Source organism: Zymoseptoria tritici, chromosome 3 (assembly GCF_000219625.1).
Source record: "Zymoseptoria tritici IPO323 chromosome 3, whole genome shotgun sequence".
Taxonomy (NCBI): domain Eukaryota; kingdom Fungi; phylum Ascomycota; class Dothideomycetes; order Mycosphaerellales; family Mycosphaerellaceae; genus Zymoseptoria; species Zymoseptoria tritici.
Genome location: NC_018216.1, coordinates 3,059,113 through 3,080,103, shown reverse-complemented (window position 1 = coordinate 3,080,103; position 20,991 = coordinate 3,059,113). Strand labels below are relative to the sequence as shown.

Sequence of the window (20,991 nt, the reverse complement as noted above, 5' to 3'; positions counted from 1 at the left end):
TTTCAACATGTCGAAGCGCTTCTTCCGTTTCATGACCTACCTCGCCCCAATACCAAACACAGCACATCCGATATCTCGCTTCTTTCCCTTCCCAGCAATGGCAGTTGACGTCCCAACTATGCGTCACGCACCACGCCGACAGAGAAGGATGCTTCCAGCGGTCTGGATGCGAGCTGGTACCTCCAAAGGTCTCTTCCTCCATCAACGAGACCTGCCACCACAGCGAGAGAAATGGGCACCGATCATCCTCGCAGCGATGGGCTCGAACGACTCGGATCCGAAGCAATTGAACGGTGTAGCCGGAGCGACCAGCACCACTTCCAAAGTCGCCGTGATTGCTCCATCCGAGCGACCAGATTGCGATGTCGAATACACATTCGTCCAGGTCTCCATTGGCAGTCCAAAACTTGACTTTACAGGCAGTAAGTACTAAAGTGTAACAGGCATGCAGTGGCCCGAGACTGTTCCACGACAATACCAGCAGGGTTTGCTCTGCATCGAACCATCATCGTCTGGGCTATGGCTGACTTGTACGCTTCGCAGACTGCGGGAATATATGCTCAGGAGTGGGACCATTCGCGGTGGACGAAGGACTCGTCGTGGTTCCTCCTGGAGCTGAACATGTCGATGTTCGCATTCTCAACACCAACACTGGGCGTGTGATTGTCGAGACCATGGAAGTTGATGAGGATGGACACTACGTCGAAGATGGAGATCTGACACTTCCTGGCACTCGAGCCGCGGGAAGCCGGATCGATGTTGCTTTTGAGAAGCCCGCAGGCTCCATGACGGGACTGATGCTTCCATCCGGTCAACCGACAGAATTCTTGCACATTCCCGGCACGATCGTGCGGCCATCCGCCGACGTGACTGTGAGTCTCGTTGATGCTGCGAATCCCTTCGTTCTTGTTGATTCGAAATCGATACCGGAAAGCATCATGGCCACCGGCGCAGACTCCGCATTTTTCTTGGACTTCATCGAAGCTGTCCGTTGCCGTGGTGCTGTCCAAATGGGCCTCGCCGCAGATCTGGCCGCGGCAGCAAAGACACGCGGAACACCCAAAATTGCCATGCTCTCCGAGCCGGCTCTGACCATCGACAGTGGCAAGGAGATACCCGATGTCGAGGTCACCGCATTCAGTATGGGAAAGGTGCACGGCAGTCTCCAGCTTACGGGCGCCGTATGCCTCGCTTCTGCCATTTGCACACCTGGCACAATAGCAAACACCATCGCAAAGAAGGCCGAGCAATACCGAATCGCAACAGGTTCGGTGGTCACATCCCGTCGGGACAGCGGAACGGACGAAGGCACCACATCGCGAAAAGTGAACCTTCGACATCCCACTGGCACAATCGGCGCTGAAGCACAGTTGCGCGACGGAGAGGTCGAGAGCGTCAAGCTGTGGCGGACGGCTCGACGGTTGTTTGAAGGAAATGTGTGCTTCGTAGCATAGGTCATGGCGTTTCATAGAAGAGTGTCGAAGTCTGCAGCGTTGAAGCCAAAAATCATATCATCGAATCGCTGCATCCCGCCCGTCGGCTGACAATTCGGGTCGCCGTAATTGTTGGAAAGTGCTTGCTCCTGTGCGGCCATTGAGTTGACATCGCTCACGCCTTGTTCTTGCATGAAGCTTCGTATGATGGCATCCACATCCAGATCGGGTGCCATGTTGCCAGCGACAAAGGTTGGCTCCCATCCGGCGTAGTGGTCGTTGTTCCGCGAGACGATCGCATCGCGATCTTCCGTCTGAAAGGTCCGAGATTGCGAGCTCGGGCTTTCTGTCGTGACCTGTGGACTTGCGGCATCTACATGCATCCTTTGCATCAAGCCTTCGATCACGAAGATAGCTTTGCGCACAGCATAATTTGTCTCGCTGTTTTGTCGGAGCACTTTGAGACATGTTCGCAGACACTCGTGAGCTTCCGAAGGTGCTCCTCGTGTTGAGGCTATGCGAACATGGATTGTGGCCGCGACGTATGTGGCGTAGGAGATCAGGTAGGGTGCTCGGCTCACACTGAACGTACGATCGTAGATCTTCACCAATTTGACGATGTTCGTTGCGGCCGCCGCACATTTTTTGAAAGAGTCGACAGCGACCGCAGGCGATGTTGAGTGGAGATGGCCGTCGCTCACGAAAGGCCTGTGAAGTAGTATGCTTATGACATTGGCCATGGCCCTAGTGAGTTGTTAGTAGTGAGGACGGCCATGGCTTTCACTTCAAGATACTCACAACAAGGACAAGACGTGAGGCGGTGAAGAATCTGTGGCATGTCGATCCAGATCCAGGCTCAAATGCACTGGGAGCTGGTCCGTCCAGCGAGTGAGCTCTTGCTCCAGAGAGGCAAGATCCTTCGTCAGAGCATCGGGACCCTCGACCGCTCGTTTCTCCTTGTACAACTTGTTGAGAATTTGGTTCAAAATAATGCACAGGCGGCACAATTGCGTGAACGTGGAGACGCTGTGGCTGCAAGAGCCTGAGAAAGACAAGTTCCCGCTGCTATATGCAAAAGGACTCCAGGTTTCCAGTTCCTCATACTCATCTTTGAAGACTGTCGGGACATCGCATTGAGAGACCTGGAGTGTCGCAGGTCGTCCTTGGTACAATGACTGAATTTTGTCAATCACGAATGCGCTCCAGAAGACTCGTCGCCGAATCTCTATGTCTTCTTCTTGGAGTCCTCGCACGTTTGGCATCAGAGTCGCATCGACATGGATGCCGATGTCGATAATCATGCGGAACGCAAGTCCGGCGTATAACCAGGCTGCACTCTGCTCATCGCCCAATGCGAACAAGGAATTCGTCATCTGCAGCAGTGCCTGAATCGTCGTGATCTTGCTCTGGTCCATCGCCTCGCCTAGTAGTTCACGCACCCGCTGACGAAATCGCCAACCAGCTGTACGAACGTCCTGGGGATCCTTTCGAAGGTCAAGCCTGGGACTGAACTTGGCACTTCCGAAGTATATGGCATTCAGCAGGATCTTGGAAAAGTAAGGACCCTGACATGCCATGTCACGCATGAAGGCTGGCCGATATGTCACGAGAAAAGAATGGTGTTGACGATTCCAGTGCAAATTCAAGAGATGAAGTCCCATCTCCGGGTCTACACCGTCAAAGTCGAGCAGTCCTCGAGCAGCGTTGACAGCTTCCATTTGTCTTTGCCGTGCTGCTTCTGCAAATAGCATGGTAGACATGCGAGACTCTCGCTCCTCGGTGAACCATTGCTGCGTGACCGGACTCTCATCGTAAAGAGTGCTGGTCGGGCCATGATATGTCGCATTCTTACTGATGGACGCCGGTGCACGGTTGCTCGGTGTTATCGGCCTGGCAGTGGCACTGTGAGATGTCGATCCAGTGTCATGGGATATCTCCACATTGTCTTGCTGGGCTTGAGCCGCTGGTGGCGATGGGAATGGCCTGCCATCTGCGGGCTCCGGGGAGATTTGGGAGCGCAGAAGCCGGTTCTCTTCCCGGAGCGACGATATGATCGCGTTGGTGGGCCTCGTCCCTCGACTCCGCTCGGCATATGCACATTCTTTGTCGTACGAGCAGCAGTTACTGCACCGCGGAGCTAGATTGTCGCATCTCAGTTTTCGGCTCTTGCAGAATTGACAGGCCGCCTTGCTGACTCGTCCTCTCCGTGGAGTTGTTGATGACATTGTTAGGGCGTGAAATGATCCGGGATGCGCGGAGAAAGTTGTTGAGAGGCACGGGCATTCGCCACGGAGGGCACAGTCTCCGCGGAGCGGATTTCCGCGGCGATCCTCGCCTGACATCGCTCTCCGCGGCTGCGATGTCAACCGCAGCAATCTATCGTGCACGAGAGCATCGCGAAGGGTCGCCTCAAAACAGCATTCATTGCAGGACCATGTTGCTTCACAAAACGCCTGTCATCCTGTCCTCCAACCCGACGTTTTCCTACATCTACGAGAATGGCTGACACAAAGACTACTACTGTGCTTCCAAAGCTACCTCTCCCCCTTCCACAAGTCAAGAAATCGCAAAACATCACGCCTTTACAATCACTCCTTGCTGGCAGTATAGCGGGAGGCGTGGAGGCCTCAATAACATATCCGGTAATTCGCAATCCACTTACGCTATGGATAAGGTAATGCTGATGCTGACAACCACAGTTTGAATTTGCCAAAACACGAGCTCAACTCAAAGTCCCTTCCAACCTCCCCACAGCCAGTCCGTTCCGTCTACTCCAACAAACGGTATCCAGCGAAGGACTCGCCGGACTGTACACTGGATGTGGCGCTCTTGTGGTCGGCACCGCCTTGAAGGCTGGAGTACGCTTTACAACCTTTGACGCAATCCGAAATGCACTCGCCGATGAACAAGGACGTCTATCATCCGCCCGGGGAGTCTTCGCTGGTATGCTCGCCGGAGCCACTGAGAGCGTCATCGCAGTCACACCGACGGAGAGGATCAAGACTGCATTGATCGACGATGCAAAGGGTGCAAAACGGTTCCGGTCAACGATGCATGGCATCTCGATCCTGATCCAGGAGCAGGGCCTTGCCGGAATCTATCGAGGTCTGGTCTCCACTACAGCGAAGCAAGCCGGTACCTCTGCCGTCAGGATGGGAGCATACAATGCAATGAGATCCCAATACCAAACCCGGTATGGCACGCCGCCCGTTCGAGTGTACGAGACCTTCGCCATGGGCGCCATCGCAGGCGTGGCGACGGTATATGCAACGCAACCGCTAGACACGATCAAGACGCGGTCTCAGAGTGCCCGAGGAGAGCGACTTGTCGATGCGATTGTCGGAACATGGCGAGATGGCGGCGTGAAGGGCTTCTGGAGGGGGTCCACCATGCGATTGTCTCGTCTCGTACTCTCGGGAGGAATCGTCTTCGCTGTGTACGAGCAGATCTCGAGCTTGATGCGATTGGGTTGAGTCGGCGGATGTTGTGGTTGGATATGCATTCTATAATGATGAAATCAACTCTCTCGAGCACACTCCTCGCATTGCCGTACAGATCGGAGGGCGTCACCACGGTCCTTCATTGCCGATAGAGTTGCTGAGATATCGTGCAGCTAATTCGTCTCCGTAATGCGCTTCTTGCACCGCTGCATAGGTCGGACGGCGTGACCATAGTCCTTTCCGCCGCCAGAGAGTCCCGTAGGACTTTCATGCCGAGCTCTCCCGCCAGTACATCCCTCGTTCCGCGATGTGGATCGCGAAACATGACCGTAGTCGTCGCTGTTGCTTTGGAGAGTCTCTCGACTTTTCTGGGCCAACTTCTTTTCCCGGGCGGTCACTGAAGAGGGCAGGTCCGTAGTGTGAAGATGGGATCAATCACATGTAGCGCTCAGAGCGAAGCCTGGAACAGAGGTCGATTCCAGCATCAGGGTTTCGACTCCGACAGAAGATGACAGTCGCGGCCAATCCGCGCTAGTGCGTTTGCGCGCGGTGGGCGGTGGAGTTCGAAACAAGGACGAGCACGAGATCGAAATTCTTCACCAACCTTGCCCACACCAACACAAACAAACCACCACACCACTCACGAAACAACACAACCGCAATCAACAATCGCAACGATGAGCGCTACAATCCAAGACATAGCAGGCGGTGCACGTGCCGAAGAATTGAAAAAGGAGATCGCGGCGCGAGTCGAAAAGCTGAACATTGTGGCTGACGGAGCCGAGGAAAAGGAGGCCGAAGGCATCATGGAGGGCTTGCGCAAAGGGTTGAATCGGGAGGAGATGTGCCACCAAATTGGTGAGATTGATACGATGCTTGGCTTTGACGAGCCCGACATCATAGAGCTGGCGAGGTGGGTGTTCGAGGTTGCGCCGGAGGAGTTTGCCACGATGAAGCAAATAGCGTGCGGTCCTCATGCCGTCGACCTGAGCAGGGCGATAGCGGGGAAGCTCGACAGTTTGTGCATCCTCGTCACCGATGAGGATTGTGCAGAGGAGGCCGAGCTCATCATTGAGGGCTTGCGCGAAGGAAAGGATGAGCGGGGAATCTGCTACCAAGTTGGAATGACGGACACGACGCTGAGCGAAGCCGAGCCCGACATCATAGAGCTGGCGAGGTGGCTCTTCGAGGATGCGCCGAAGGAGCTCACCGATGGTCAAGCGCATCAACAGGCTCGACGACCGGCGCCGGGCCCTCACAGTCTCCATAATCGAGCTCTCAGCGAGACGGACGAGATGCCCCGGTCCACGATCGGCTCCGACAAGGACGGCCCAACGAAGCTGCGATATGAGCCCTTCGGCGGCAAAAAGTAAGGTGGCTCTTCCGATGGACTAGCTGACCGCAGCGTGAAATGTATGCCTTCAACGGCTGCATAACCACAAACCCAACCTGTACGAAGCTCACCCTTCGTACTTCGTGAAGTGCATGCCCTCAACGGCTGCATGACCACAAACCCAACCTGTACGAAGCTCACCCTTCGTACTTCGTGAAGTGCATGCCCTCACCGGCTGTACCAACACAAACATGACCTGGAAGAAGCTCACCCTTCGTTCAGTCTGCGACGCCCTCGCCGGCTGAGCATCCAATCCCTATAAATGGCTCACCCCATGTATAGCAACTTTTTCATCAGCTCCATGGCCTGTAGGGCTGTGGCCTGGAGAAGAACTTGACCTGCCTCGGTGTTGAGACTTCTTGTGCTGCGCCCACAGATCCAAGCTCTTCACCGTCCAGAGATCGGATCCATCGGCCGTCGGCCAATTCGCTTCGAGTGCATGGTAGTGGAAAGAACCAGAACGATCATGGAGGTGTGAACAAGCTACCCGACAACCGGTCAATGCTCGGGCATGTCGGAGCTTGGGCCACAGCTTGTGAGCTACAGAGAGATGCCCACTATCCCGTCCGGAACGGTACGAGGCATTACGTGAAAAGCATGTCATAGCCAGTATAGTTAGGTTGACGGTGATCGTGTTGTTACCTTACATTTTCCTTGTGATCTTGCTCTGTACGGAGGGTCAGAAGCGCGAATGTGCGAATGTCTCGGATCTTCACGGACCGAACCGTCCGAGTCTGTACGCGCTCCAAAACAGATCAACGTCCAACGGCTTTACACGAACATCATCAGCTTTTGGAGAGACGACGGCATTGCGCGCGCGCGGAGGTCATGACTTGGTTCAATACCCTCGCTTCGGCTTGACGCATCTCTTGGAATTCGAACAACGTCCTCACCACCACGACCATGGACCGACCGCATTCGCAGATGGAGAATGTGCGTCCTTCGGGGCTGAAACCGCCTTCGAAGTTGCCAGCGCTGGCAGGATCAAGGACGCTCCAGGAAACGACCTCCAGCGACCTCAACACACGATCCGCAGGGAACATGGCACCGCCGACGTCTTACGTCAACGGCATCTACAAGCACAAGATCACTGGATGTACGTCGTCCGGACCCGACGCTGGAAAGCGACGCCAACTGACCCCAGCAGTGCCCGAGCCGCCCACGAAACAGCGTAAGACACTGGCAGAGCGCGCCGGTGAACCAGTCACGGCTCAGTCTCGCCTCAAGACATTCAGCAACTCCACAGCAGGCTTCGGCACGCGACCTGCCACAAGTCACAACTCCTACCGCACCACATCCAATGCTTCGAATACGACCTCCATTGGCAGCATTCGTGGAGCGTTCAAACAAGTCAACGGCCTACGACAAACAGCACCATCACGACCAGCGAGTGTTGCCAACATCCCTTCATCGGACAATGATCAGGAATCGGATTCAGAAGGAGGGAGTTCAGGAAAGCGCAAAGGTACACCAGTTCTTTCATTCAACTCAGCTACACAAGGCATCACACTCCGCAAGACACGCACAAATGGCGATCTCCACAACAACAAAACGCAGCCTCCGTCTGCAAGCGTCAGAGCTCAACTCTCTGGCGCGTACTCGAGTGACGGCGACAGCAGCGTTCGGTCTTCCGGACAATACTCTCGCCAGACATCTGCCTCGTCCATATCATCCGCGCCATCTCAGCACCAAGACAAAGGAGGTCCTGTTGGCGCCAGACAAACCTCGCGTAATGTATCTCTTATTGCAGCATTCGAGAAGATGTCACTCACACCAGAAGCGCGCGTTCATTCGCGGCATCGACCTTCTCTTGAGAGCATCAAGGAGGCCATTTCGCCGTCAAAGATCCCCAAATTCTCCTGTCAACCTTCCCTTCGTCACACCCAGTCTGCTCAATCCCTTCAGACCCCTTCACCGACCAAGCAGAAACACTACATGTCTGGTCTGCGGACGCCTGTTACAGGCGTGAAGACCAGAGACATGCCTATTTTCTTGACCAAAGAGAAGCTTACACCTATCGCAGCATGGGACACCAAAGGCCGACTCGACGACATGGAAGTCGTCTTTCAGCGAATGGAGGCACAGATGCAATCGAAGTTCGATGGCCAGGCGCAAGCCAAAAATGCTCTTGAAGAGAGCCTCGCATTGTTCAAGACACGGGTCCAGGAGCTTACCGAGGAGAACCGCGAACTCATCTCCCAAAAGCGCACGATAGCCAGCGATCTCGAACGAGCACGAAATGAACTACACACCACATCGACCGACTTGCGACAAGTGCGCCGAGATCAAGAGCGAGAAATGGTTGATCTGGAGAGGAAGCACGAGAGGGAGTTGGCCGATATTCAAGCGAGGCGCGAGAAGGAAGAGCAATGGATAGAGAGAGAGCGTGAGAAGGAGTCCGATCGCTTTACAAAGGAGATGGAAGAAGCACAAAAGGCGTGGCAGAGGAAGAAGGACTCGGAGACGGCAGACCTGACTTCGCAACATTGGGACGAGATGGAGGCTATGCGTGTGGATCACGACCGCGCACTGTCGAGACTGCAGAAAGAGATTGATGGTCTGCAACAGGCTGGACAAAGTCGTGCGAGCGAGTCCGCGACGGAAGTGCAGACGATGCGGGATACAATTGCCAGTCTTCAAAGCCAGCTCGATGCCAGCAACTTGACGACAACCAGTCTGAGGAACAGAATTGCCGTGTACGAGGCCAAGATCACCACGCTGGAGGAAGAGAAGAATGCACTCGTCTCCAAGACGCACTTCTTAGAGGGCAACCAGGAAGCGCAAAGCCACGAATTCACAACAATGCGCGAGAAGCTGCAGGAAGCGGTCGCACAAAAAGATGCCACCCTCGACACTCTTCGCAAGGAAGAAGTGCTACGGCGAAAGCTCAACGCGATGATTCTCGAATTGAGGGGTAACATCCGTGTATTTGTGCGAACAAGGCCTCTCTTGAACGGCGAAGACGATCCAGCAAAGGTTGAGTATGTCGACGAGGACTCCCTAGACGGCTGCAAGGAGATGGTAGTACACGCACCCACCAAGAAGTCGGCCACTGGCAAGGTGATCAACGAGAAGGACAAGTACGCCTTTGACCGAGTATTCACGCCAGGCACCAGCAACGATCTCGTGTTTCAGGAATGCCAGGATCTTATTCAGTCCGTTGTCGATGGCTACAATGTCAGCATACTGTCGTATGGACAGACTGGAAGCGGTAAAACGTACGGCATGTCGGGTCCTGGAGGTATCATTCCTAGCTCGATTGGTTTGCTGCTTGCGGAGATGGCACGCCTGAAGGAGAAAGGGTGGGAGTACGCTGTCGAGGCATCCTTTGTGGAAGTCTACAATGAGACTTTGAACGATCTTCTCGGCGATGCTAAAACCTGGGACGACGAGGACGAACTTGCTGCAAGCGTGCGTGGGAAGAAGAAGGAAAAGCATGAAATTCACCACGATACAGCCACAGGGAAGACCTCCGTCTCGAACTTGACGTCTGTAACACTGTGGCCGCCTCCCACAAGCGAAGCAGACTGGCCGCCGGCAGCTCCCGTTGAAGGAGACGATCCGATCAACGACCTTGCACCGGCCGCGTATACGGAGAAAGCGGTCAACAACCTTCTTGAAACTGCAGCAAAGAACCGCCGAGTAGCAGCCACGAAAGCCAACGAGCGCAGTTCTCGAAGTCACAGCATCTTCATGCTGACTCTCAAGGGTTCATGCGCTGCGACAAATGAAAGCAGCGAAGGCGTCCTCAATCTCGTGGATCTTGCCGGTAGCGAGCGTCTGAAGCAATCTGGCGCCGAAGGCAGTCGGATGAAAGAGACTCAGGCCATCAACAAGAGCCTGTCTAGTCTCGGGGATGTCATCATGGCGCTGGGTAACAAGGGCGGCAATGCTGATGCGCATGTGCCATACAGGAACAGCAAGGTACGCCTACCATTTACTTCAAGGATGATCGATCAACAGCTAACACCGTCTCCACAGTTGACCTACCTTCTCCAATCTTCGCTGGGTGGCACCACTGCTGGCAAGTCTTCCCGCACACTAATGTTGCTGCATCTCAGTCCGCTGCAGTCACATTGGCAGGAGACGAAGAGTAGTTTGGGATTTGGAAGCAAAGTCCATGGGACACATATTGGGACAGCGAAGAAACGCTGAGGCCCGATATAATTCCCCTGTCCATGGTTCTTGCATACTGCACAGGAAGTGATTGGTCGGCGCAGACCATCGCATTGGAAGCCGGTGCACCGTGATCGATTCAGCAGAAAGACAGGGAGCTGAAATGAGATGTTGATATCCCCACATTGCGGCGCCTGGTAGCTGCGCGGCTCTTGACGAAAATCTAGGCCTTTGAGAATGCTGAATCATGAAGAAGTAATCGTTTAATGTCATCCTGGAAACTTCCCCATCCCCAGTTCCCCATTGACGATCGGCTTGTCATGGCGCCTGCAACTTCAGCTGAGTTTGTTTCAAAATTCCACATCGGTCGAGCTTTGGCTGACACATTTCATACTGATGGGCATTTGGAAGCGATTCACAAGGACATTCCCGGCATCTCTAAATGTTCAAGCTAGTACGCTAGTCCACGGCTAGTGCGTGTCGGGGTACTCGGCACTCTTGTCCTTCTCTACAACTCCTCAAGTTCGCGATTCATTCACTTGCAAGGACTCGCTATGCGACGATATCGAGAGCTTCTCCCACAGCGCCTGCTCTTAGAGCTGTCGCAGAATTGACCAGTGTACGACTCGATTGACTGCGATATCATATATGGCGAGGGATGTAATGTCTACACGACGTAAGTATACAGGCGACAGTGGGAGTGTGATCAGCGTTTTATGCCCAAACGCGATGCTGTATGTTGCGATGGAACAGACATAAAAAGAGGACGTTTCTCCCATTGTGTCTTCTCATCCTTCATCTACACCACCACAACAGTTCAGCGACTTCTTCCCCACGCTTCACACAACATTCCGTTCGATACACTCCTTGGAACCATCCCATTTTCAAAACTTCGACTTCATCACCATCAAGATGCAATCCTTCTTCCAGAAAGCGATCATCCTCGCTGCCTTGGGCATGGCTACTGCTGCCCCGCTTGCCTTGCCCCAGGGTAGCTCTTCTGGATCCGGCATGAGTGGTGGATCGTCATCCGGTGGTGGAGGCGGGTACGTGACCAACAGGAAATGAAACGACAAGCTCGTGGCTAACTCGTGCTCTAGCTTTCCTGGCCCGGACTTTGCCCAGCTCGGGACGCAGGCTGGAATGCAATTTGCAAATGCGGGCTTGCAGCAGGCGTAAGAGCTTTGCCGCCAACGTGCGATTGTTACAATCCTGACACACTACAGAACCAAAGCACTAGGAGGTGGCGGAAGCGGTGGAAGTGGCGGAAGCGGTGGAAGCGGAGGAAGCTCTTCGTAAGATCTTCAATGTTCGCACCATGTCGATCGTGCTGACTCCTTCCTTGCAGCGGTGGCGGTAGCGGTGATAGCAGCATGTAAAGTCAGCACATGTGGCATTGGCAACGCGGCAACGCGCACTCTCTCGTTTTGGATAAGGTTGTTGCGGTGGACTTCCAGGCGCACGGTGGATTGACGTGCACGCCGGATTGGCGCAAGATCGTTGCAATTGTTGTGACCTGCTTTTACATTAGTATAGCTTCTGAAACATCAGATCGTTCCCAGTACCCGGCATTTTGTGCAGCCTCATCGAGGACGAGTTCGCCTCAAATTTCTTTGTACACAGGGTTGCCATGTTCTGGATTGTTGCTTCCCCTCTCGGACTGTTGATTCTACAAGGCTCACCGAGGCTCTTCTGGCATGAATCACCATCATGAACTGTTGGTTCATATGTTCGGCGCTCAACGTGGAAAGCTTCGTCCTGCTGTACTCGTTGTGGTCCGTGGACGTGCCTCTTCTTCTTCCGTCATCGAAAATGACACATCACCGGATCGCAAGGATTGTTGCGCAATGAGGCTACCTTTACCACGTAGCTCCTGGAACATGGCGACACCGAGCGTCCTTGGCGTGAATGAGTACGTTATGGTCAGTGAGGAGTTGACGCGTCTGTCGTCACTGTTCCGGTGACTTGAGAGGTCTGAGCAGAAGAAGTTCGGACCGAGCGCCAGATGCGATGCATCAGACATAAAAGCACTGGATTCCGGCCATTGGGTCCATCTTCTCTTCAACGACTCAACACTGCCTTGATCCCCCTTCCACACTCCCTTTATCGTACCTTTCTTTCGCTCCCTTCACAATGCATTCTCTTATGCAGAAAGCCATCATATTGGCGGCCCTTGGCATGGCCACTGCCGCTCCTCTTGCGCTTCCTGATGGCCCCACCGGCTACGGAGGCATCCCTGGCACTGGCTCGGTCGCTCCCAAAGCTCAGAACGGCGGGTCTGCGGGCGGCAAGGACAACAGCGGTACGACGTCGTGGATGCCGTCGACAGACATGAACTCTGGTGCCCCAAAGGACGTCTCGGGCCTTGGTCCTGAGGTTGAGGGAGGCGACAAACCCGAACCGCTTGATTTGCAGCCCAACAGTCCGATTCCGAAGGGCTACAACACTCCAGAGACCCAAACCTTCAAGCCCGACACGAACTCTGGAGCCCCAAAGGACATCTCGGGCCTTGGTCCCGAGGTTGAGGGAGGCGACAGCACCCCATCTCCAAAGGGTGACGAGAAGCCGAAGCCTGAGAACGGCATGCCTCAGAACGGAGGCTCTACTGGAGGCGATACGACACCAATGCCGGAGGGCCAGATTCCGAAGCCTGAAGACGTGACCGGCAACGGGGGTGTGCCGAGCTACGCATATCCGAAGGGCCATAACGCTGACACTCCTGGCCTGCCTCCTCAAATTCAAGGCGGCCAGGGGGATATACCAAGCTTCCCATTCCCTCCCAACCCTCAAGGCGGCAACGGGGGTCTGCCGAGCTACGCATATCCGAAGGGCCATAACGCTGACACTCCTGGCCTGCCTCCTCAAATTCAAGGCGGCCAGGGGGATATACCAAGCTTCCCATTCCCTCCCAACCCTCAAGGCGGCAACGGGGGTCTGCCGAGCTACGCATATCCGAAGGGCCATAACGCTGACACCCCTGGCCTGCCTCCTCAAATCCAGGGCGGCAAAGAAGGATCCGGAATCCCTCCTACGTAAGCATCTTGTGCCATACTCACGAGACAAACCATACTGACGTCTTTGCAGGACCATGCCTGGCGGTTACGGCAAGCCTCCTTCCGAGCAGTAAGGATAGCATGAGCGGCGGTGGCGACGTGTCGCTCTCGTTGCGTATTGCAACGCATCGCGCCGGCAGCGGTGATTTCATGTGGAGTTTTAATGGTATGCTGGAACAAGGGCGGGAAACGTGTGAGTGGGGATAATATTGTCGTTTTCCATGTGTTGGCTGGTTGGAACCTGTATCCTAGGAGTCGGCGTCCTGACTCAGTGAGAACGAATGAAGTTTGTTTCAACTTTCAAGCACACTCCAACGTTCAACTTGTTACACAATCGTCTCGAAATTTGTTCCATCCCTGCGGTGAGCGTCGCTTCTCGCCAGCAACGCATCATCGTGGGGTCTTTCGACCTGACCTGTCACCATGGGGCCGGACCTCGAGGTGCAGGGTCCTCGACCCCGTAACGTTTCCGGAGACTCCTCCGACACGTTTGCGCCCCTTCCGCAAGGATAATGGGTGACCAAACCACGCCGATGGCCATGGAGATCTTCTCCTGTGGAAGAAGATCGTGGAGCTTGCAACTTGAAGACAGCTTGAATGACGAGCTTTCCCTTGATCATTCGTTTGAGGATTCGTATGCTTTCCGGGGCTGGGGGCTGCCTTTGCAATCTTGGAACACGTGCAAAACACGTGCTATTGCGATGGAGTAGACATAAAGAGGCAGAACTTCGCCCCAGTTCCTCGACAATCCACCATCAAACGACACACTCCTTCAAGCAACGGTCATATCAACGCTCCTTCAATCAACCAAAATGTACGGTCTTTTCCAGAAAACCCTCCTCCTCGCCGCCTTCGGTATGGCCACTGCTGCACCTCTCGCCATGCCTCAGGGCGGAGTGCCAAATTTCGCCGGATCTCCAGGTGGTGGTACAGCTGGCGCTGCATCGGGCTCGGGCTTGGGAACATCGCAACTTGGAGGCGGACAGAGCACTGGTGGCGGACAGAGCACCGGCGGCAGCGGCGGTCCACTGTAAGTTGAAAATGTCCTTCCACGAGTATGTTGATGATTGCCATGTTCACACTCTTCTTAGTGACAGGGTTTCCGAGATGGCAGGCGCCGCGTAAGTGATGAGCGGAACTCTCTCGTCAACATCTTGCCGCTGACTTGGCTTTAGCAACAACGTTCCTGGTGCCAATCAAGTGTAAGAGCTTCCCTGCCAGGAGTTTTGATGTCGAAGTACTGACATTTTCCAGTATGAACGCAGCCCAGCAGGGAGCGAGTGCCGCGTAAGGCAGAACTCTTCTCCTCGCCAATTCAATCAAACTAACGCCGTCCAGTCAAAACATGGCCAATGAGGGCATGGAAATGCTGTAAGCCGCAGGAGATCACTGTCCTCATGCTCATGGCTGTACTGACTCTTCCAGTTCTGGGTTCGGCGGCGGCTCCTCCGGAGGCAACACTGGATCCGGAGCTGGCAATGCTGGTGGCGTTTCTGGACCTCCATTGCAGGGCAAGTGAGGAATGGCAGAGCAGGTTTTCAAAGCGGGACTTTGAGCGCAGTTGGCAAACTCAATCGACGGAGCGCAGGCGGTCCGGAGTTATCGTCATCTTGTACACCCCTCAAATATATTGCCTTCCTGAGGGAACCACACTTCCAGCATGTGCCGTGATTGATCACTGGTTGTAGTTGTTGAACTTGTGAGAATTTCCGTCTCCAATTGTGATAGAAAGGGATGTTATTTGCGGCCTGAGGCAGTAAATACCTGACTAAGCGATGTTTGCAACCACTCGACTTTCGTTCTTGACCGCTCTTCAACACTTTAAATACTTCATCAATATGCATATCTCCCTTTCTTGTGCTGTGGGGGCCAGGACGTGCCGGAAGACTCTCAAAGAAACAATTTCGAAGAAGCACGTAGCCATCCGACCTTGCGGTAGTGCCTGCAATCGAAAGTACCGGACACTGCAGGGCCAAACCACCTACACATGGTCAAGCAAGTCGTATGTGACGACATGCCCGCTCAGGCGCTATATGAGCTTCCGTGGGTTACTTTGTGGAGTGTCCTCGGGTGGGCTCGTCATTCCCATGGGCGAGGATATATACTTGGTTGATGTTGACGCCGAGCCAACGTCGACCGGGAAATCTGGCAGTCCGCTGTTACACCTTTGAGGCTCTCGCCCAAGAGAGTGATCAACCCAATCGCAGTCTTCGGAGAAGAGTCCGGCGGATTGGACAAACGCTGAAATCTCGCGATGCCTAACAGCTCGACGGACCCATCTTCGTATCACTTCTTGGTGGTCAAACCTCTATGGCTCCGCTCAAACCGCACCACTCAGCTCGGACTCCAGTAGCTCGATTGGTATCGTATGAGCTCGAAGGACGAAAGTTTTTCCGTTGCTTTCATTCCTCCCGAAGACGTACATCTTCCTCGAACTGTATTTCCGTTCCCTGACGCACATTGCACAGTCCACGCCCACAAAGTCAGACACATGCGGTGCAGTTTGAGCGGAATCACGGAGGAAGGAGGCCGAAGAAAACCTCACAGGGCCTGGTACGACCTCGAGCTGTGCGGACATCCGTTCATTCCTTTCGGTCTGGCTACCGCTTCGCATATGGCACATTCTCGCATCGGTTGGTCGTGGACAGAGACCAGCGATGTCCGGCTTGTATGGCTCTTGTCAAGCCATACAAGGCAGATAGAGTTCAGCTCGGCGATATGTGACTCGGTACCAATACACTCATTCCACAAGCAGAGCGATACCCAACCCGGTCACTGCTTCTCTGGTGGATTCAGGACCCTCAATGGGTTCGCCTTTTGCGTCAAGATATGGTCCAGCAACCCGGCGGCGATGTATATATATATATATAGACCGTAGGAACCGGGCTTCTTTGGTACCGTTCCAGCAATCCAACAATTTTGTGATCCAGCACACAGACAGTCCCAGTATTATGGCGAAAGAGAAAATTTTCAGCTCACATATAAGAACCGTCCGGCACGCCTTCCCCAGAGATCCAGGACTTCTCTTATCTTCACTCAACTTCTCGAATCGCGTCCACTCCTTGGACTTTGAAGACTCCCAACGCTCAAACAGACATCGACGACTTGCCGTTGATATCAGCACTCACCAGAGGTACGGGCAGTCAACCCATTCTCACCGCTTGTGCCCTCTGCTGACTATTCCACCGGAACCAGGTCAAGATGCGGTCCATCTTGCGACCCTTTCGCCGCAGCTCTCCGGTCGCTCCTACGGACGACTCTGACGCTGCCTCCAAAGTCGTCGAGCTAGAAGAGCTCAGCGCACGTGGAAGCGCTGGTGGGAAGAAGATTCTCACCGTCGAAGATGAGGGCGCCGCAAAGCTCCTCGCGCACGGCTTCACGAAGTCGAAGAAGTGGACGATCCTCACGGTGATCTTCCTCGTGCAGATCAGCATGAACTTCAACGCTTCCGTGTATGCCAACTCGGTCACTGGCATGATGGAGGAGTTCGACGTTCCGAGAAGCCGTGCTATGCTCGGACAGTTGTTGTTCCTGGTCACCTACGTGAGTATCGTTCTCTCGTCCTCGTATGGTGTGTACTGACATATCGCAGGCTTTCGGATGCGAGGCCTGGGCTCCCTGGTCCGAGGAGATCGGACGCAAATCAGTCCTCCAAGGCTCTCTTCTTCTCGTCAACATCTGGCAGCTCCCCGCTGCATTGTCGCCCAACGTCGCCACCGTCATCGTCGCTCGCTGTCTCGGAGGTCTTTCTTCCGCTGGAGGCTCGGTCACCTTGTCGCTGATTCCCGACATGTTCCACAAAGCCGACCAGCAGATCCCACTGGCCTTCATCGTCTTCTCCTCTTGTGCTGGAAGTGTTGTCGGAGCCATTGGTGGCGGCATCATCGAAGCGTTCCTCCCGTGGAGATACATCTTCTGGGTGCAGCTCATCTTCGGTGCTATCGTCCAGCTCATGCACTTGTTCATGGTTCCAGAGACCAATCCGGAGGCTCTGCTTGACCGCGAGGCAAAGAGACGTCGCGAAAATGGTATTTCGATGCCTGGTCCTTCTACAACTCCATGATCATCCATGCTAACGTGTGAACAGGCATTCAACCTGACATCTACGGTCCGCGCGAAGTCCACGGCTCTCTCTGGCAACGCATGACCTTCAAGAAGACCTGCACGCTCATGTGGCGACCATACCATATGCTCTGCACCGAGCCAATCGTCGGCTTCCTCTCGCTCCTCTCCGGTTTCGCCGATGCCCTCATCTTTAGCGGTCTGAGCTCCTTCGGCATGGTCCTTCAGCAATGGAACTTCTCCATCCTCGACATCGGCCTGTCGTTCATCGCGCTGCTCGTCGGCTACACCCTGGCTTCTGCTTCCTACTGGTACTGGTACCGCCGCGATGGAGCCGCGCTGAAGAAGAACCCAACTGCTTTCAAGCCCGAACGTCGTCTCTGGTGGCTCCTCTTCCTGGTCCCGCTTCTGCCAATCGGTCTCTTGGGCTTCGGCTTCTCCTCTCTCGGTCCTCCAATCCCGTGGATCGTGGTGTTGATCTTCGCTGCTCTGATCGGAATCGCAAACCTGTAAGTTCATCAACCTACTCATACAGTGACATCAACTAACAGCCGCGCAGCGCCATCTACATGGCCACCATCGACTACATGATCGCCGCATACGGCAGCAAGTATTCCGCCTCGGCAACAGGAGGCAACGGCTTCTGCCGCGATTTTTTGGCCGGTCTCGCTGCAATCTACACGACGCCGCTGTACACGAACATCAAGACCGGCACAAAGTGGCAGCTCGTCGTCCCATCGCTGTTGCTGGCTGGAATCTCGGCTCTGCTGTGCATTCCCGTGTTCGTGTTCTACGTGCATGGCTCGTGGTTCCGTTCACACAGCAAGTATGCGAGGGAAGTGGCGGAGGAGAACGAGCATCACGGAGTGAATGTTGTGCCGGCTGATAGCGGCGCGGCGAAGACTGGCCCTGGGCAGACGGGTGACGTGGTAGTTGAGGCGGTTGCTGCGTGAAGAGCTTGGCGCTGCAATGATGGAGCGAGAATGGATGGCCGTGGCGACCGCTCTGTAGATATCGACGAAACAGCTGGGCCTTTGGAGTATGGAACGGACAAAATGAAGTCCGAATGGATGCTTTTCGAGGTTCAGGTTAGATAGCAAAAGGAAAATGAAACAGTCATTACTGCAAGCCTCGAACACACGACAGACTCCCATTGATGGATGCTTCTCGCAGTAGACAGGAGAATATTGCCATGATAGCGAAGTGCGTTCTTTCGCCACGCAGACTCGTGGACGGCATCCTTGATTATCTTCGTGCGTCTTCCCAGGACTCTTGGAAATGCTCTGCGCGACGCCGCTACTGTGTCGATGGATGCTCGTCACGCCGGTATCGATGTTTGGACGTTGGTGTAGTGGACTCCGAGGCTCGTTCGGTCTGATGTTGGCTGACCATTTCAGGCTTGGCATTTCGCGGCTCGAGACGAGGCAACCTGACCTCGACCATAACAACACCATCGTCCTTGCCATAACTTTCTCCTTCCCTTCTGTGTCGAAGGGCGTATATTGTCGAGTTGCAGTGGTGGCCTATCTGATTGCTGGAGTTTACACGATATGGATCTTCCAGTTTCCTCAGCCAAAATGAGCCGTTTCGAATAGAGCATCGACCTGATTGCCTTCGGAACAACTCCTGTCTATCCATGCTGAACACAGTGGTGGACAGCACACCCGGTTCGGTGCGTTCGGATGATCCAAGACTCTCTTCCTGCTATCAGCCTCGGTTTAACGCTGTTCAGGCTTAAAGACTGCGTCCTCGCGCAAAGCCTCCAACGACACCAACATGGCACCGAAGAAGCATCGAACGAAGCAGCCACGGCCAGATGGAATTGTACCACCGTCGAAAGCAATGCTCTCGCTACGTGCTGCAGCGGTCTTATTGCTCGCAGCAGCGACATCGCCGCTCTCTCAGTTGACTCTGGCGCCAGTCTACGGGTCCATTCCAGCCTCGATCAACCATGCCACCATGATCACGGTCTCGATACTCACGGGAATCTTCTTGCGATTCTTCTACAAGACCAACTCGCCGCATAGCGTGGGTAGACTCGTGGCGATCTGGATGTCCTGCATGCCGGTGGTCCAAAATGCAATTTCTCGGTATAGCGGCGAACTGGGAATCGTCAGAGGGCCGATCATCAATGGACTCATTACTTGTCACTCGATCTTGATACCTTCTGCATATGTCCTGGCGGAGCTATGGGAGAAGTTGAGCGCTCGCACTTTTCTCGACCGGCCATTTGGGTACCTGGCTGGCGCTGTCATGATAACTGTATCCTTCCGGATGCTAGAGACGTTTCTCAGCACAGCGGCTTTACCCTCTTTACGACCAACCATCCCTTCTCTGGATCCTATCTCCATGCAGCTCATCGTCTCAGTGGCATACTCACTCCTATACCCAACGTACATCGCACTACTGAGCATAGCAGCTCTAGCAGCCTACCACAACCCCCACCTCTCGCCATCCACCATCAACACCCACCTCCGCGCCCACAACTGGACCCTCCTCGACCGCGCCTGGTCCAACACAGGCTACATCTCCGTCCTCGAAAGCTCCACAAACCAATACCGCCTCCTCCGCGCCGACCACTCCCTCCTCGGCGGTGAATGGCTCCTCACCCCCTCCCGCAAACTCCAAGGCTGGCAAGTCCCCGAATCCATCTACGCCGTCTTCTCCATCCTCGAATCCGTGCGCCTCATCGACCTGTCCCCTGCCCCTCCCATCCCCGATCGCTCCGCTTCCGCCCTCGTCATCGGCCTGGGAATCGGCACCGCACCTTCCGCTCTCATCACCCACGGCATCCACACCACCATCGTCGAACTCGACCCCGTCGTGCACGCTTTCGCAACGAAGTACTTCGCCCTTCCACCAAACCACACTGCCATCCTCCAAGACGCCGTCTCCTGGGTCCACCACACCTCCTCCTCACAACCCGACCACAGGAAAAAATACGACTACATAATCCACGACGTCTTCACCGGCGGCGCCGAACCCCTTCCCCTCTTCACCGCCTCCTTCCTCACTTCCCTCCGCTCCCTCCTCACACCCAACGGCGTCATCGCCCTCAACTACGCCGGCGACCTCTCCCTCCCCCTCACCCGTCTAGTCCTCCACGCCATCTCCAAAACCTTCTCCCACCAATGTAAACTCTACCGCGACAGCCCACTCGAGTCCAAGTCCCACCTCAACGCCAACGATACAGAGGAAGATTTTTTAAACATGGTGGTGTTTTGTCGGAATAGTCCCGGGGAGATTCGGTTTCGGAAACCGGTGAAAGGGGATTTTGTGGGCAGTCGGACGAGGGAGGCGTATATGCTGCCGAAGAAGGAGTTGGAGATTGAGTTTCCGAAGGGGGAGGAGGGAAAGGGGGTGTTGGAGGAGGGAGAGGTGGGAATGTGGGAGGGCCAGCAGCAGGAGAGTGCGATGCGGCATTGGGGGATTATGAGGAAGGTTTTGCCGGGGGTGGTGTGGGAGTTGTGGTAGATTGTGGTATGGAGCTTTCG

The 20,991-nt window shown here is 54.7% G+C and overlaps 8 protein-coding genes across 8 annotated transcripts; 7 read left to right on the top strand and 1 right to left on the bottom strand.

The window, feature by feature from the left end:
* Positions 1-118: 118 nt before the first annotated feature.
* Positions 119-1,454, top strand: MYCGRDRAFT_38191 (uncharacterized protein; the record flags this gene model as incomplete). The annotated part of the gene is made up of 2 exons (XM_003854165.1): positions 119-422; positions 544-1,454. 2 exons carry the CDS (start codon positions 119-121, stop codon positions 1,452-1,454), a joined length of 1,215 nt encoding a protein of 404 aa, XP_003854213.1.
* A 323-nt stretch (positions 1,455-1,777) lies between these two features.
* On the bottom strand, positions 1,778-3,617 carry MYCGRDRAFT_57300 (uncharacterized protein; the record flags this gene model as incomplete). The annotated part of the gene is made up of 2 exons (XM_003854022.1): positions 1,778-2,177; positions 2,232-3,617. Coding segments are annotated over 2 exons (1,362 nt in total), but the record flags the coding sequence as incomplete, so codon positions are not given.
* A 282-nt stretch (positions 3,618-3,899) lies between these two features.
* On the top strand, positions 3,900-4,744 carry MYCGRDRAFT_80182 (uncharacterized protein; the record flags this gene model as incomplete). Its single annotated transcript, XM_003854166.1, has 2 exons — positions 3,900-4,075; positions 4,133-4,744. Coding segments are annotated over 2 exons (727 nt in total), but the record flags the coding sequence as incomplete, so codon positions are not given.
* A 3,502-nt stretch (positions 4,745-8,246) lies between these two features.
* Positions 8,247-10,421, top strand: MYCGRDRAFT_70402 (uncharacterized protein; the record flags this gene model as incomplete). Its single annotated transcript, XM_003854167.1, has 3 exons — positions 8,247-9,812; positions 9,900-10,190; positions 10,248-10,421. 3 exons carry the CDS (start codon positions 8,247-8,249, stop codon positions 10,419-10,421), a joined length of 2,031 nt encoding a protein of 676 aa, XP_003854215.1.
* Positions 10,422-11,294: 873 nt separating this feature from the next.
* Positions 11,295-13,509, top strand: MYCGRDRAFT_92090 (uncharacterized protein; the record flags this gene model as incomplete). The annotated part of the gene is made up of 6 exons (XM_003854168.1): positions 11,295-11,428; positions 11,483-11,557; positions 11,609-11,677; positions 12,253-12,304; positions 12,534-13,414; positions 13,467-13,509. 6 exons carry the CDS (start codon positions 11,295-11,297, stop codon positions 13,507-13,509), a joined length of 1,254 nt encoding a protein of 417 aa, XP_003854216.1.
* A 459-nt stretch (positions 13,510-13,968) lies between these two features.
* Positions 13,969-14,954, top strand: MYCGRDRAFT_108844 (uncharacterized protein; the record flags this gene model as incomplete). Its single annotated transcript, XM_003854169.1, has 6 exons — positions 13,969-14,465; positions 14,533-14,556; positions 14,611-14,637; positions 14,690-14,722; positions 14,774-14,806; positions 14,861-14,954. The coding sequence occupies 4 exons, from the start codon at positions 14,033-14,035 to the stop codon at positions 14,692-14,694; spliced, it is 489 nt and encodes a 162-aa protein (XP_003854217.1).
* Positions 14,955-16,636: 1,682 nt separating this feature from the next.
* Positions 16,637-18,450, top strand: MYCGRDRAFT_38294 (uncharacterized protein; the record flags this gene model as incomplete). The annotated part of the gene is made up of 4 exons (XM_003854170.1): positions 16,637-16,978; positions 17,028-17,463; positions 17,523-18,006; positions 18,057-18,450. The coding sequence occupies 4 exons, from the start codon at positions 16,637-16,639 to the stop codon at positions 18,448-18,450; spliced, it is 1,656 nt and encodes a 551-aa protein (XP_003854218.1).
* A 913-nt stretch (positions 18,451-19,363) lies between these two features.
* MYCGRDRAFT_22206 (uncharacterized protein) lies at positions 19,364-20,971 on the top strand (the record flags this gene model as incomplete). Its single annotated transcript, XM_003854171.2, has 1 exon — positions 19,364-20,971. A coding segment is annotated over one exon (1,608 nt), but the record flags the coding sequence as incomplete, so codon positions are not given.
* Positions 20,972-20,991: the final 20 nt, after the last annotated feature.